At 38.2% G+C, this 15,825-nt stretch overlaps 1 protein-coding gene across 2 annotated transcripts in view; it reads left to right on the top strand.

Moving 5' to 3' along the window:
• The first annotated feature begins 5,414 nt into the window (after positions 1–5,414).
• Positions 5,415–15,825, top strand: part of SLC24A2 (solute carrier family 24 member 2) — a 49,457-nt gene continuing 39,046 nt past the window's right edge. For both annotated transcript variants that reach the window (XM_061355283.1, XM_061355282.1), the window contains exons 1-2: positions 5,415–5,520; positions 6,589–6,697. In XM_061355283.1, the coding sequence (XP_061211267.1) occupies positions 5,476–5,520; positions 6,589–6,697 (154 nt within the window). In that variant the 5' untranslated portion in view covers positions 5,415–5,475. The remainder of the gene's footprint in view (positions 5,521–6,588; positions 6,698–15,825) is intronic.

The following is a 15,825-nucleotide window of genomic DNA, read 5'->3' as shown; positions in this document are numbered from 1 at the left end:
AATCAGCATAGCATCAGCAAACACTAAGATTTGTCGAACCCTTTTCTCTCTGGGAATTACTGTGATTATTTTTAAAACAAAAATCTCCATAATCTGTAGCAGAGCCTTTGTGTACTTGGGTAAAACAGAAGTTCTAGGACATGCTTTTTAGCTGGCTTCTTATAAGCTGTTCATGTTTGATTGAGTTGTAAGAAATGAAGAGCAGGCATCTTCTATCAGGAGTCTCAGTGGTGTACTTGGAATTCTCCTGAAAATATTCTCTGCCTTCTGCCCAGAATTTGTGCTTTGCTTCATGGGTGATTTTAATTCAGGAATTTTTTAAATTTTGAGAACTTAATCTTGGAACACCTATTAATGCTTTCCCATGTAATATTATTGATAAAGTAGCAGCATATTAAGCATTTTAAATCCAGGTATTTCAAAGCTAGCCACATAAATGCATACTGAAGTACTTAAACTGTCACTTGTGAACAAATGTTTTGTGTGCATGAGTATTTAATGACTGCTGAAAGTACCTAGCTTTAGTTTTGGTTTGTTTGTGAGGTTTCTTTGGGGGTGTGTGTGTTGTTTTTGTTTTGTTTGGGTTTTTTTAATTATTCTTTTGTCCCCTTGAAAGTTAGGTGGACACACAGAATTGTGCTGCTGATTTATATATTTAAAAACCAGCAAAAGGTGACTTCATTGACAAATTTTGAAATGAGGATAAGGGGACAACTTAAAACTGCATAATTACTTCTGACACTAAGGAGATTAGAAACTCATCAAGTCTTTAAGCTTGAGCTATTACATTGCCATCCTGAGCCAAAGATACCTGACTTTAAGCAAGTTCAGAGAAGGTAAGAAACAAGGGGGACATCCTGACTTTCTTACACGTGTTGAATAACTAAATATCATATGATTGGTCCTACAGGCTGACTGGAAAAGTTCTAATTCATATAAAATGCATAAGACTCTGGAATTAAATCGGTTGACTTAACATTAGCATGTGATTTAGTAACTGATACCTTAAACCACTCATTTGTCACTGCTTGCATTCAAGTTAAGATTCATCTCTTCTGAACATTTATAAGGATTCACTATGTGTATGCACATTGGGTACTTGCATGAACAGACTGGAATGAAAGAGGCAACTGATCTGAATGAACAAAGCCATTCTGCTTTGCCCAGGGCTACAGCTTTCACGTGCCTGTAAACAAGCAGCTCTTAAATGCAGACAGGTGTCCCAGTGTGATGGTCCAGCTCAATGTCTTTGACAGTTCAAGCTCTAACTTAATAAATCTTTCATTTTGATAAGTTATGTGAGCTTACAACCTCTGTTTAATTTTGGATATGGTTCTTGTGAACCATGTTTATTTTCTTCAATAATACAGAAGTCTGTTTCTTTAGGTAGAGCTTCCTGTTTTACTTTATTTTTAGGAAGGAGAAAGGTGAAAGAAAGGAAGAAGGCAGGCAAAGCAAAAGGGAATTTTAGTTTTAATTTTCTATAGCGTGGCTATTAAAGCTTTTACCTCCTTAGAGAGGTAAGAGATTAGATAGCCCTATGCACCATGACTATCACCTGTAATTTACTGCAGGATTGACAGGCAGTGACTCACTAATAGGTGTAAAATTATACACTCCATGTTTGAAAACAGGCATAAGGGAGTAGCAGAAGTACTTCACTATAAAACATCTTGAGACAATTTAACAAAATCCTATCTGGGCTCGTACTCTACAATAATTAGAAGCACCATATTGCAGCAATATGGTGGCAGCACACTGCCAGCCACCAAACATCATGAACTTTCATTGTTCCCGTCAAAGCTGATTAAAAAAAAAAAAAAAAAAGGCAGCTTTTTAGTTATTGTATTAGTTATTATAGTTGGAAAGATTTAGCAAGCAGGAAAGAGGTGTGAACTCACAGTGTAGAAAAGGTGTTGAAATCCAGTTACCCTTCTACCTTGGTGTTGTTTGACAGCCTGCTTTTCTTGTGTTATGAGAGGGGGGGGCAGTCCAATTTACTAATTGTTTCAGGTTATTGAACCTGTAACAGATTCTGCTCCTTATCTGACTGTCATGGTGCCCTTTGTTTTAAAGGAAAGTGTGAGCTGATTAAGCATGTATTTAATGGGGCATCATCTCTTACATGTATTACCTCAGCAGCCTTGTTTCTCAAGAGTATGCATTTCTAAACAATATAAGGAAGATGGCAGGCTTAATCTCTGATGGACTTGTGTCCCTGAGAAAAAGAGATATGTGAAAAGGATACTGTAGACCGTTTCTTCTCTTTTTTGTTTTTATTCTTCCTGAAATAAAATGTTTTAAAACTTTTAGCTGAGGTGGAGCAATCTTGACCACATGATCCCCAATACAGGAAGGAGGATGGACAAACTCTTACGTGCTGCCATGGCAAGCAGGAGAAGCAATAAATATTTTGATGAAGTCTCTACAAAATTTAGTGAACTGTCTCTTGATGAATCTTTTTGTAATTCTGATAAAAGCATAATAAGGCATTGTGCCCCAGATAACTTTGAATAAGCGAGCATACAAGAATGCATTGTTTTCATTTTGCAGCACTATAATAAATTAATGGTTTAAAATAAATTATAACATGCAATTGCAAAAGATAATTTTTTTTACTAGTAATCCCCTCACAAATATATGTAATGCACAGATCACATGGAATTTCTGTCTCTTTCTGATCCTGAGGGAATTAATATACAATGGTTGCCATGATTTGGGAGCAGACTTATCTTTTCAGAAAATGTGTCTTGTCATTAAAGAAATCACTATGGAGTATGTTCAAAAATACAGCTTTCACTCCCAGTGCAAAGAAATACAAGCATTTTAACCTGGGACCAGTTTGGAAGTGTTGACTTAAATAAGAAGATTATATAAAATGTCTGAATACTACATTTTTCTACAAGGGAAAAATGATGCTTTGGAATACTTTGCCTTACAGTCTGTGATACCCAGATTACATAGCAATGAACATGTAAATGCAAAGCTCAAACAATAGGAAAAAAAAATTAGTTTTGCCATCCTAATGGGGACAAAAAGCCATCAAATACATAATGTAAACAACAACACTGCAACTGGATTTCCCACTGCCATAGTTTAAAAAACTATTTTGAGGTGTTATTGTTGTAATCCATGAGATAATCCAGGCACTGTAAGTATTTAGTATCACCAAAATGTTAAACCATTGTTTTCATTCCTGTTTTTAAACCTGTGGAAGCGTTTCTGCCTTAAAATTGTACTTATATTCCAGTCTTGAACATTTCCTCTAGGATGGAACTTTACTGTCATGTTATGCTCAGAAACAATTGCATTACTAATCATGTGTGGAAAAAACAATTTAAAAAATCTTTTTCATGGTGTTATATCCCATTCTGTACTGACAAAGAATTAAATTATTTCAGATGTTGTTTTCATTTTTCTTTTATTTCCTTAACTTACATTCAAAATGTTCTCCATTATTCTTTCTCTTTATAACATAATTATCTTCTACAAATTAAATGATATGGTACCAATTATCATCCAGTTGGTTTTATACACTCATGCAGCTTCATCCCATTCCCTTTCAAGTAAATGGCAGTGCTTTCTTCAACATGAACTTTTCTTTTAGAAATGCCCTCATATTAAGCTTAGAGAATTCTTGAGGCATGCTGAATGCTTTCAGCTACTTTTGGGCATACGAAAAGTGACATTCTTCAGCCCTTTTTCAAGTGCAGCCAACAAATTATTGAAATCTATCAATTATATATCCTTATGTCTTTCAATATTAAAATCAATTTTAAAATTTACCATTTTCAGTAGGCAGAGTCCCAAATAACAATTTTTTAAACTTTTATTAGGGCTCCAGTTCTTGGCTGTCCTAAATTGCTTCTTTTAAGAGAAGAGGAACTTTTCCTGGCTTAATGTTTTTGCCTTCTTGCAAATTTTTCTGCAAGATGAATTTTCCATCCCATGAGGGACCCTCAAAGTATGCACAAATAAATCACAGATTTGCAAGTGGTTTTGTGTATCTGTAGCTAAAAGAGCATGTGTATGTACACTATATATCTGTATATACACATTATGCAAAAATTTTATAAGGCAAACCCACAATTTTAATGACATTTTAGAACACAGATTATCAGAATGAAGATCCTTTGCCGTATTATTTCTTCTTCAAGCTAGTATTCATAGCTGGGGGCGGCTACATTTTTCACAAAGAGTTCTGGTTATTCTTTTACTTATTACAAAACAGGAAGGATCTTCTCTGTTATCGGTGTTTGCTCATGACTGCTTGCTTTCCATTGAACCTTCAAGGTTAATTCACTAAATCAAAAGGCAGGTCCTGAAAGTTACTGTTGATGTATGTCAAAAAACTGGGCTTCACTGCATTGGGTATTTTTTTCCATAGAACAGTTGTGATGTAATTTCTTTTCAATATAATGCACCAAACAAGAGTCTTGAGATGGAGGAAATTATTTTTATGCCAGCCTCTTGGGAAGGGGTTATGATCAAAGAAGAATAAATGTGAGACAGCTGGAGTTTACACTGTGTCCTATTTTAATTAGTTCTTCATGACTGGAGTTTAATATTTTGCGTATTCTGGTATTAACTTTCCTTCCTCAGGATAAGCAGGATGACTAGAAAAATAACATGCCTTCATCACACAACTTTCAAGATGTCATGCAAAAATATTCCATGATGAAAGTTCTGTGTTCCTGTGCAACACAAGTGTTAATTCTATTGAAGAAACAAGCAAAAGTCAAGACTAAAAATCACTTACAAAATTTTGTGTGTGCTTGTTTTCAGTGCAAGTTCTTTTCTCCCTCAAAAATATTTGTCTGGTGCTGTTGTCCTAGGGGTAGGACTTAGGAATCTCAGATCATCTCCAGGATACATCACTTACTTCAAAGCATTAATTGCGTTTAAAATGCATCCAGAGTCTCATTTGCCTCCATGGCAGGGAAACATGGGCCATGTTGTCTGCCCTTAACCAGAGCTGCCAGTTTGGGCTAAATGGCCATTTGCAGGGAGTGGTTAAACAAAACACCTTTTTTTTTTTTTCATTTCCTTGCCTAGCCCCTTCCTGCAAAATACCATGGTAATGTTACTTCTTTTTCAGCTTTTTATAGGGCAGCTGGTCAATCCTGAGTTTTTTACTGCTTTTAATTTTTCAGTGCTCATTCTTTCATACTGGTTGACATACAGGTATTTGTTCCTCCGTGTCATCTGTATGAAGTGAACATTGTGATCTGCAGCCCAGCTGCTGTCTGCCAGATCCTGAAATGACACAGTTCCTGACAAAGAAACTGACAAGAATAAGGATCCTGCAACATTGCAGTGTGAATTTACTCTGATTTACTTGATCGCTAGAATGCTTTGGGTGATTATAAAACCTATCACAGCAGCATTCATAGGATCAGACATCCATGGTGTTCTACTGCCTTTCCATTTTATGCATGCTCCATCTGACCCTTCTTTTTGTTCTTTTTCCCATTCATGCAGTCACCTAATGCTGGCGACAAGGATGACCAAACACTAACGGTAGGCAGCAATTAGTATGTCTCTGAGCATTTATTTCTCATGATGATGGTGAGACAAGCCTTAATTAGGTTTGGCACACATCAGCATTTTTGTAAATTGGTGTAATTTCTTTCCCTTCCTATAGAATTAAAAAAAAACTATTTCCAAAGATATAATGGTGAATTTTTTTTTTTTTTGGAGTTTCTATAATTTTTCAGTTAGTATTTATATGAAACCAAAGATTAATGCATGTACCATGTATTATTGCAAAAACCCTTTTTTCTTCAGGGTTGTTTTTTCCTTATAATTGGATTTTAGGTTCTTATAAGTCAGCAGTCTGGTAGCTGTGATTATCCCTTTTTATCAAGACAAGCAGCCAGCCACCCAAAAAGCCATCTTACTCTATGGGATGTATTAAATGCATTGATTATTATACTAGACAATGACATGGGGAAAAGAACCTCATAATATCTTTTAAATTTCTTTAAAAGCACATAAAAGATGCTTGTACGTTAGCTCCATTGCTGTAGGAGTCTGTGCTGCCTTACCACACTTACAGTCTTGTTTCTGCAATCAGTACTTAATAGATTGAACCAAAGCGAGGAGTATATTTCACTCTGAGCTTTAGGATTTTGCCATTAAGAAAAGGTACTCTCTGCCTTTTTTTCCCATAGTTTCAATAATACTCATGTTTTCCATGTATTGAGGGAATAAAAATTAGAACTTATTTTAGGGGTTCAACCACAAGGTTCTACAAAGAAGCAAACTATGAATTCTTCCTGATGCAAGTATAAGGTCTTTATTTTCTTACCATTTTAAGGGTTTTCACAGAGGATTCTTTTTTCCCCTGTTATTTTCCTAAATCACAAGAGACTAATTATTAATATGATGATCCATCCCCTCCAGATAAATATTCTATGCAGATGTGAATGTTTAGTACAGTGTATAGTTTAATCTGCTACAGGTGATGGTTGAAAATGCTTCACTGTGTAGTGAGATGTGAGATTATTTAATGGTGTTTTAGACCTGTTTCCACACAAACAGCAAAAAGCCCTAAATTCTTTACCTTATTTTTCCGCCTACACCTAGACCAAGCCACGGCTCCAGCGGGGAGGAAGCTCTGCATCTCTCCACAACAGTCTAATGAGGAACAGCATCTTCCAGCTCATGATACACACACTCGACCCTCTTGCTGAAGGTATTCCTATCAATTTTGTTTTGTTTTCTGTTGTGAAAGCAAACAAATGCTTTCCTTTCCCCTTCTCCCCATTAAACTGGTTTTTGCATTTCTGTTGTTTTCACCAGTCTTTTTTGAATATGTCTGAATTTTTGAGAGCTTTGCACTCCTATGGCATAGTACGCATACTCCCACCAAGACTTACAGCTTAGGAAATGTGTTCATTGTGGTGCTAACTAAAATGGATCACTTGGTTGATGAGTATCATAACCACTCTTTCGCTTCTTCCCTGGCTTCAACAGCAGTTTAAAAGTTAAAAAAATTCTATCCTCTTGTACATTTGTAAAGGCCTTTTTTGTTTTATTTTCTGGTTTTGACTTTAGTACCTTAGGAAAAGCTGAAATGGTGGATAATTTGTCATATGGAATATAGAAAAGAATGAGACTCTGCTGTTTTGACGAGGGGTGGTTAACACTGACATTAGGAAAAATGCAACAAACATCCTTCTGTGTTACACGCATATTAACAGTTTGCTTGCTCTAGCCAAATGTGGTATACTTTTTTATTTTTCTTTGAGAAATTAGCAGGGAGACCATGACCAGTTTGTCTGAGAAGTTGCTGGGAAAACCATAATTGCTTTGCAAGTGTGGGGCAACAAGAATCTCAGCTTCTGGTAGACTTAAAAAAAAAATCAAATTCAAGAAAAGGTGCTTGGTGAATTTGTGTCTGTAGGACTTCTCTTGCAGCAGTAATAAATGTCTTGAGAAATAGCACTCTGGAACAAATTATGAGGGACTAAAAAGACCTTTATTGTGAGGGACTAATGAGAAATTACTGACAGTGAGCCCTTCTGAACTTCAGTGATCAAAAAGTACATAGCACTTCCTTGCATTTAAGTTCCTGTGTGTTTCTCATTGCAAAATTGCATGCAGCTTTTTAAATTGCTCTGTATCTCTTGGACAAGACACACTTACTTTTCCATTTCTGTCTTCAAAAGCTGAAGCTGATACTCACTTTGTCAACACAAGGGCAATTTTAGCTCTTGCAGACTCCACACCATTATTTCTACTCTGATCACGATTCACATTGTCTCTCTCTTTGGTTAATGCTGCACTATTCACTGCCGAAGTCTGTTGCCTGTTAGAGTGCAATCATCAGCAGACTGTGCCCAATCTATTCCCATTCGTTGCTGAAAGAGGACATAAGACATTTACCACAGTTATACGTTTGGCTTCCTGAAAATCATACAGACCATGAAAGCGGGGCCTTGCGATCCTTCTGGCTTTTTGGATTTTAAGCAGGAGGTGTCAGAAAAGTTATCACAGGGATAACTGCTGGCCAAGTGTTCATAGCGACGTCGCTTTTTGATCCTTCGATGGCGGTGCTTCCTATCATTGTGAAGCAGAATTCACCAAGCATTGAATTGTTCACCCACTAATAGGAAACGTGTGCTGGGATTAGACCGTTCTGAGACAGGTTAGTTTTACCCTACTGATGTTGTGTTGTTGCAATAGTAATCCTGCTTAGTACGAGAGGAACCACAGGTTCAGACCCCTGGTGCATGCACTTGGCTGAGGAGCCACTGGTGCGAGGCTACCATCTGTGGGCTTATGACTGAACGCCTCTAAGTCAGAATCCCGCCTAGACATTTGTTGTGCTGTTGTGTCATCGGTTGCTCGAGATTGACTCAGGAGATGACAGTTTTGCTCAGAATGTGTGGGTAAAGCCCTTCCTGAATCTTAGTGAAGACAGGCCTTCCTCACAGGAGAAGGAAAACTCCTATCTTCAAACCAGGGCAGATGGAGCTCATCTAGCCTTGTAAGGGCTTCCATCGTAGAGAAGGACACTCTTACAAAACCTACGACCTGCGGACTTTGCTGTCACTGTCCTAGCTCGCTAGGCCGTGGCAGTTAAACTTCAGGTGTAAAGGGTGGGGCCAGTTCTGCACAAGCAGCACCTCATCTAAAAAATCCACTGCGCAGGCTGGAAGGGCTCACTCTCACTTGTCTGTATGGACAGGAGAGGGTCGAAATGGCAGGTGACAAGATGCATGGGACGCTGCAGATCCAAACTTGCATGTGGGTGGACAAGAGCATTGGTCGCTCAAGATTGCCCCAGGAGATGACAGTCTGGGTCAGACACTTCCTGATTGCCTAACCTCTCTTTTTTCCAATCAGATTTGCCTATCCCACATGCCCTTGGTCATCATGCTTGTAGTAAGCGTAGTTAAAGCCCTTCCCAAAACCAAGCCATTATCATCATCACGTTTGGCTTCCTTTATTTGCATCTCTACAGTAGGTGAGCAGGCTTTCTAACTGCTGTACCCAGTAAGCCTTGTCCTCATCTGTCTGGTGACCAAGCATTTCACTTCCAATCTGAATTTTTCACTTTTTAATGAAAAATTGTAATTTTTGATTACAATCCTTTGAAGTCCTATTTTCCCTTAAAGCAAAGTTCCTTTTCTGCGAATGCCTCTGTGATGTCTAGATTTTGCTAGCACAAACAAAAGTAACAATCATCCAAAGCAGTAAACAGGCTTGATCAAAATAAGAGAGAATAGAAACAGGTTGGGAAGAGCTCATTAGCAGGGACAGGACTGTTTTGCCACATTGAAGACCACGTGAAAGCTAAAAATGTTGACTGGGGTTCAATTTGGACTTAAGAAAAATTCAGAAATAGGATAGGTATCAGGTATTTTTCCATTGCTCAAGCTTACTTCACTTTTTTCCTAAACATAACTTGTTCAGCATTCAGATCTTTTCTCACTACTTTTCACCTGCAGCAAGCTTGCACCATGTTCTGTGATTCATAGGCTTTCCTGTTCACAACAGCACAGGAAGAAAGGGTTTTGAAATCTGAAGTCCATCTTGGGATACACAGAAGCCCAGCACTTTTGAAAACTAGGTATTATAATTAAGTTTACCAGGTAACTCAGTGATGTTCATTATTTTTTACTTGATCCGTTATTGTTCATTATTATTGACTTGAGCCAATACGGATTGATAGAGATGGTTGTAATGGATAAATCTTACCTAAATTCCTTCACAGTAAAATTTTCTTCAGGGTTTCTCTGTTCATAATACTTTGCTGTTTGGTGTTTGGTTTTTTTTTTTTCTCTCCAGACTCATATAGTTGCTTGTAATTAATACTCTTCAAAAAATGGAAGATAAAAGTCTTGCGGCCTTTAAATAGGGTGCAAAGCAGTAACAACCTGTACATTTTGTTAGAACTGACACACTGAGTTAAAAAGGGGAAAAAAAATAGTCTACTTACATTTGCAGTAAATACTGTATTTTAATGCACAACTTTTCATGAAGAAATGGCTAAAGACACAGGAAAATACCCTGTGTATCTGCAGACATCTAAGTTAGCATTAATATTAAAGGAGCTAATATTTCAAATTTCCACCAACTTCATAAAATTCACATTCTAATTAATGAGAACATGAAAGTGCCAATATGGGAGTGCATTTAATATATATTTTTCTATGTGGAACTCCGGTTTTATTTTTTTACAGCTATGCCCAGATATGTAGGAGAAATGTTAAAAAAAAATAATCCACCCACTTTTCTGTCCCACATTATGGCCATTAATCTTTTTTGAACCACCAGCTCATTTGTAGGCAGATTTGCCTTTCAAGATCTTTTGAATTGCAGGCAGTTTCTAAGGCAGACACAGGGAGTATTGAAAACCTATACTGAAGACTCATTTTTTTGCTGATATTGTCTGCGTTCATTATTCTGTACGAAGATAATTCTGAAAACCTCCATAAAAGAACATTTATTTTAGCTTGATGTAAATATTGTGACTGGCCAAGGTAGGTAATACTGGTTAACAAATTTAGGTGGCAGTGTACTTGAATCTTACTGTCAATTGAAAAATATGTTTGATAATAGGTATAGGTGTCTGCTATAGAATACTCATTATCTGTGTGGCTCTGTATAAATGTTATCTACTAAATTCTCACCATTGTTTTGTATTTTAATCTTCCCGCATACAATTAACATCAAATAATCATCTGGTGCATCATGTTTACTTTGACACACCTTTACCATGCCTGCTAAATAATTTCTAAGCTGATAGGATTTCTCTGTTAAGAATTAAAAGAAGGGGTTGAAGAGGTTGAGAGTATATGAGAATATTACAAAGTACCATTCTCAAAGGAAAAAAAATTTGAAAGGTGTATATCAAAGCTGACGCATACACAGGTACTCTGGAACACATTGCACTTTGGCGTACTTCTTCTTGTCCTCCTCCTCCCATTTCCTCTTTCCCCATTTTGCTACCATTTACTCCCTTTGCCTTACCTCATCCTACATCTCACTTACCTGCACCCAGATTCTTCCATCCTCTTCCCTTAAGATGGCTTCCTTAGAGCTTGCTCCCCTTCTGGGCTGCTTGGTCCATCAGTCAAAACACTTGCCAAGCAGACACCAGCAGCCCTGCAGCTGGCACAGCCAACCAAACTGGCTTTACAGTCTTTGGAAAAGCACTTGTAAAGTCTGTGAGCTCTGTGCATGACTCTTCATGGTTTCCAGATCAAATATTGCCATTAGAAGTAAAATTACTAGCTGTTGCACTGCTGCTGGAAGATTCAGCTTTTCTTTTTATGCCAGGAATAAAGTTCACAGATACATTCATAGAATTCATAGAATTGTAGTGCTATAGAATGATAGTCCAAACTCAGCTGTGGGCAGAAACACCTTCCACTAGACCAGGTTGCTCACAGCCCCATCCAATTTGGCCTTGATCACTTCCAGGGGTTCTCTTAAATGTTTTCAAGGAATTACTCCCTTGAATAATTGCAAGAAAAATGTGGGGCATGCAAAGGCACACTTCTCTGTCAATCAGAGTTCTGTGAGCTTTGAAAGACTGACAGAAAATAAGTTCCATCTAAGTCCTCTTGATAGCATAAGCAGTGTAGAAAGCATGAACAGGCTGTGTGACTCTTAAAGGTCACCTATAGAATGGTAGTTACATTAACATGCAGTGTACTCATAGAAAACTAGCTCATCATGTTTACTCCTGAATAATTCATTTGTGAAGTCAGAACCAATCTCTACTTTATTTGAAAGCCTCTTAAAAAATGCACTTGATTGAAAGTAAGAAAATATGAAAAACTACCCTAAGAAGTTTTGACTTTATACAAAATGTAGATAAACAGAGCAATCCTGAGACATGATTCCACACTCATGGACCTGTCCTTCCTTTTCTCTCTCCACACAGTGTTTTTGCCATGGCTTGTACCTTGTCTTGCGAAAGCCAGCATGAAACTCTGGAATGAATGGGCTTGCAGTGTTCATCCCATGTCTGATAGTACTGTTGAGATCAGTACTGCTGCCAGATGTTTGGCACTCTGCATTAAGACAGGAGTGCAGCCATGCAGTGGACTTTGCAGTCTAGACAAGGAAGACTTCCCTTTTCAAAATCTTGGTCTTAGCAAAAGATTCTAAGAAGACAAGGTTCAGAGAATGTGACGAGTATTAGTGGACATGAACTTTACAGTTGAAACCTCATTGTTTGTTAAAATTACAAATATCTGTATGACATTAGATTTTTGTTTGCTTTTGTCTTACTACAGAAGTAATGACCTTGCTACAGATCATTTCCTAAGGATTAAGATTAATGACTGCTGTGCTGCAGACTATCAACTCCCAGCCAATCATTAATCCCCAGGAAATCCTGTGACATACTTGCTTCTGCTTAAGTGCTTGTCTGGCAGTCCTTTATTCACCAAGTAGTGAGCTGGACTGTTCATAACAGCATTACCCATATGAATAGGGACAGCATCATCAGACCTGCTGTGTTGGTTAGGCCCCAGTCCAAAATCCGAGCAACTTGCACAAAAAATCATAACAATCATTGATCATTTGTAGCTTTTTTTTCTTCTGAGTCCTGTAACTCATATACTTTTGTCCTAGTTTTGAAACAAACACTTGTGGGTTATGAAGGTGTAGGTTTTACAAGGAAGAGGGCTGTTGTTTTGCAATGGAAGCAGGTGAAAGAAAAACATAGGGGGTTTTGCATGAAAGTGTCTGCCATGAATAGTTACCTTACCTTCTTCCCTACAAGCTGTAGGTTACCCTAAGGAGTGATTCCTTCAGGATTGTGGAGGGACGTTTTCCTCTTTGGAGGCTCCTATGGATACTCTGTTGAAAAGGGAATCTGATCACCAGTGCAGCCTGAGGCTAGCTTGCTTTCCTTGCACAGCTTTAGCATGGTACAGGAAGAATGAAATCTTTTCCTTATCATGCTACTCCTTTTCTGTCTGCTGATAGGTAGGGTACCACAGGCCAACAGAGCATCTTCCACAAGGGTTTAGCTAGATGCTGACTCCCTTGCTCTGTGTGACAAGGATATAACTCATATGCAAATGGAATCGTCTGCATGAAGATGAGTATGATATAAATCTCTGTCATGCCTCAGCTACTTTTATTCTTTTCTGAGGTGTCCTGAAAATGTCAGCTTACCCCAAAGACAGCTGACAGAGGTTGAGTAACATAGTCACTCCATCAGACTCCCAGCTATGGTCTCATGTTGCAAAATGCGTGTGCTCTTGTTCTTCCCCTGGCTTAACTAAGCTGTATCATCATGTCTGTACTTACTCACACTGGGAACCCTTTTTGGCTGAAGCTGTTTATTTGTTATATCCTTGGAGAGGCAAGGTCAGGCAGATGGCCTTACACTGACTCTTGGGTAATGCTCACCTACTGAGAATTTCTGAGGCAGCCTGAGCACTTCTATTTTTCTCAGTTCCAGTGGGTGGATGCTTGCAGGATTCCTACCACCATGCCAGAGATAAAAGAAATAATTCTTCAGTAGTTTATCAGCACAATAGCATTTTATCTAACATGAAGAAATATGCAAATCTAGAAAAAATTAATAATTATGTGTGCTATATGCAAATCTGGACAAAATTAATAATTATGTGTGCTATCGACTATCTTTGCTTTAGATCCTTCATCATTCTTGAGTGTACTTAGGCATACCCTTCGGCTTGCAAAGGAGTTCAGTATCCTTCTGCTTGCACACTTGTTCTTACCCAGCTTGTAACAGTTCTTGCTTCCCCTGCTAGCGCATCAGGGAAAAACAGCTCTCTGTGCAGGGCACTCCGAGCATTTTGGCTTTCTCCTCTGCTGAAGGCTGAAATGTTTGCAAGAAACTTCAGCCAGAGAAGATGGGGGCTCCCTGCCAGACTCACATATAAATTAATAGCTGTTAGTTATAATCTAACATCTTCTGTTTATCTCCATCCCATGGTACCTAATGGAATATATAACATAAGAAACCAATAAAAAGGACAATTAGGCTTACTTTCAAAATGGAGTGTTATGTCTTACAAAGGCAGATACTCATACCTTCTTCATGCAGCTAGCTTTACAGAGTTTTTGTTTGTTTGATTATTGTGACCAGTTGAATTGCAGAATTCAGCTAGTCCAACACCCTGCTCAGGAAGGATCAGCTGGAGAGGCTGCCTAATTGAGATTCCATAGACTTTCTGGGACACCAGAAAGACACACAGTGTGTGACCATCATCACTAAGAGGTGTTTTCTTATGTCCAGTTGGAATTTTCTGGGTTTTAATTTGTGCCCATTGACTCTCCTGCTGTCAATGGGTACTTCTGAAGGTCTTACTCCTTCTTCTTTCTCTCCTGTCGGGTATTTATGCATGTGGATAAGATCTCCCTGCACCTTCTTCTCTCCAGACTGAACAGGCCCAGCTCTCTCAGTGTCTACTCACATGAGAGATGCTCCAGTCCCTCCATGATTTTTGTAGCCCGGTGCTGGACTTGCCCCAGTATGTCCATGATTCTCCTGTACTGGTGAGCGCAGGAGTGGATCCAGCACCCAGCTGTGTCTCACCAGCACGGGATGGAGAGAAAGTATCACCACCCTTGACCTGTTGGCAGTGCTTTCCCTAATGGAGCCAAGGATGCTGTTGACTGCCTTTGCTGCAAAGGCACACTGCTAGCTCAGCTTTCAGTTTCATGGTTCTTTACACAGTTATTAGCAAGAAGAAAGTTTTTTCCTGGGGAACATTTTCAGGCAGCTGAGATTGGTGAAGTGAGACACATCACTCACCAGGGAGGCCTCTTTTCCTCTTTCGTTGAGATGAGTATTTTTAGTGATATTTCCAACATCAAACTGAATTCAGAAACTGTAGGTGGAGCACTCCACACTGTCAGAGTGAGCAGCAGCTAAGTAGAGTAGAAAATGTGGGTTATGGGCAGATAAGGGCAGATTTATTTAAATAGGCAGAAATGATATTTCAGATAGCCCTGTTAATTTCTGTCAGGACGTAGAGACAGAGAAAAATTAAATAACTGTTTCCCCTTGAATCACTTAAGCTTTCAAAGCCAGAATTGGTTACCGCTTGAGTTTACAAACTTCCGTGTAGCACATATGAGATATGTCAGTATAACAGCTGCAGAACCTGAGCTGTCTAAAAGATGTGTGCTTCTGGCAAAGAGAAAATGGTATCTTAGGCTACTGAAGATGATTTTATTATAGAGATTTAGTTCATCTGATTTATTTGAATGCCAGTCATAACTGTATATCTATAACCTAAAAAGAAGCCTTTCAAAGTCAGAAATATTTTACTGAATGGGTTTATTTAGCATACATGTGGGGACAACTTCATCCTTGTCATATTTTGGGGATGTTGGTCTTTCTATTTCTAAAGACAGTGGCTGCACTCCCATGACTGTAGGTGTAGCAGACTTGCAATTTTTGTTCTATCCACACAATGTGCTTACAATTAATGACAGGTATAAAAAAATTGGTATGTTTTTTACATAACTTGGGGTGCAAAGATACCCTTACAAATTTCTCAGAATGGGCAGTTCAATGTCAAAATGTAGTATTTTGTTGTGATGCTGTCAAACTCTGCATCAATAAATGTCACGTCTGCTTAATTTCAGATGTGTTCCAATGGTTCCAAAATACAAAGAGAAGGCAGCGCTCATTGTTAGCTTCACTGGTAGAATTTCCAGCTACTCAAAAATTGAAGAACAGGACTCCCTTTAAAAACTGTAATGCTCTTTGTAGGTAGCATATTTTAAATAATGAAAGTTTTCTGATGCATTTTTTAGATTTATTTTTGAAAATCTGAAATTTAATCCGTGTGTTTTGCGGTAAATGTTAGGTTT

Source organism: Neopsephotus bourkii, unplaced genomic scaffold (assembly GCF_033783945.1).
Source record: "Neopsephotus bourkii isolate Nb327-2 ecotype Australia unplaced genomic scaffold, CSIRO-AGI_Nbou_v1 NB_788, whole genome shotgun sequence".
NCBI classification, from domain to species: Eukaryota; Metazoa; Chordata; class Aves; order Psittaciformes; family Psittacidae; genus Neopsephotus; species Neopsephotus bourkii.
Note: the sequence above shows the minus strand (reverse complement) of the source record. Positions and strands in the feature narration are given on the sequence as shown.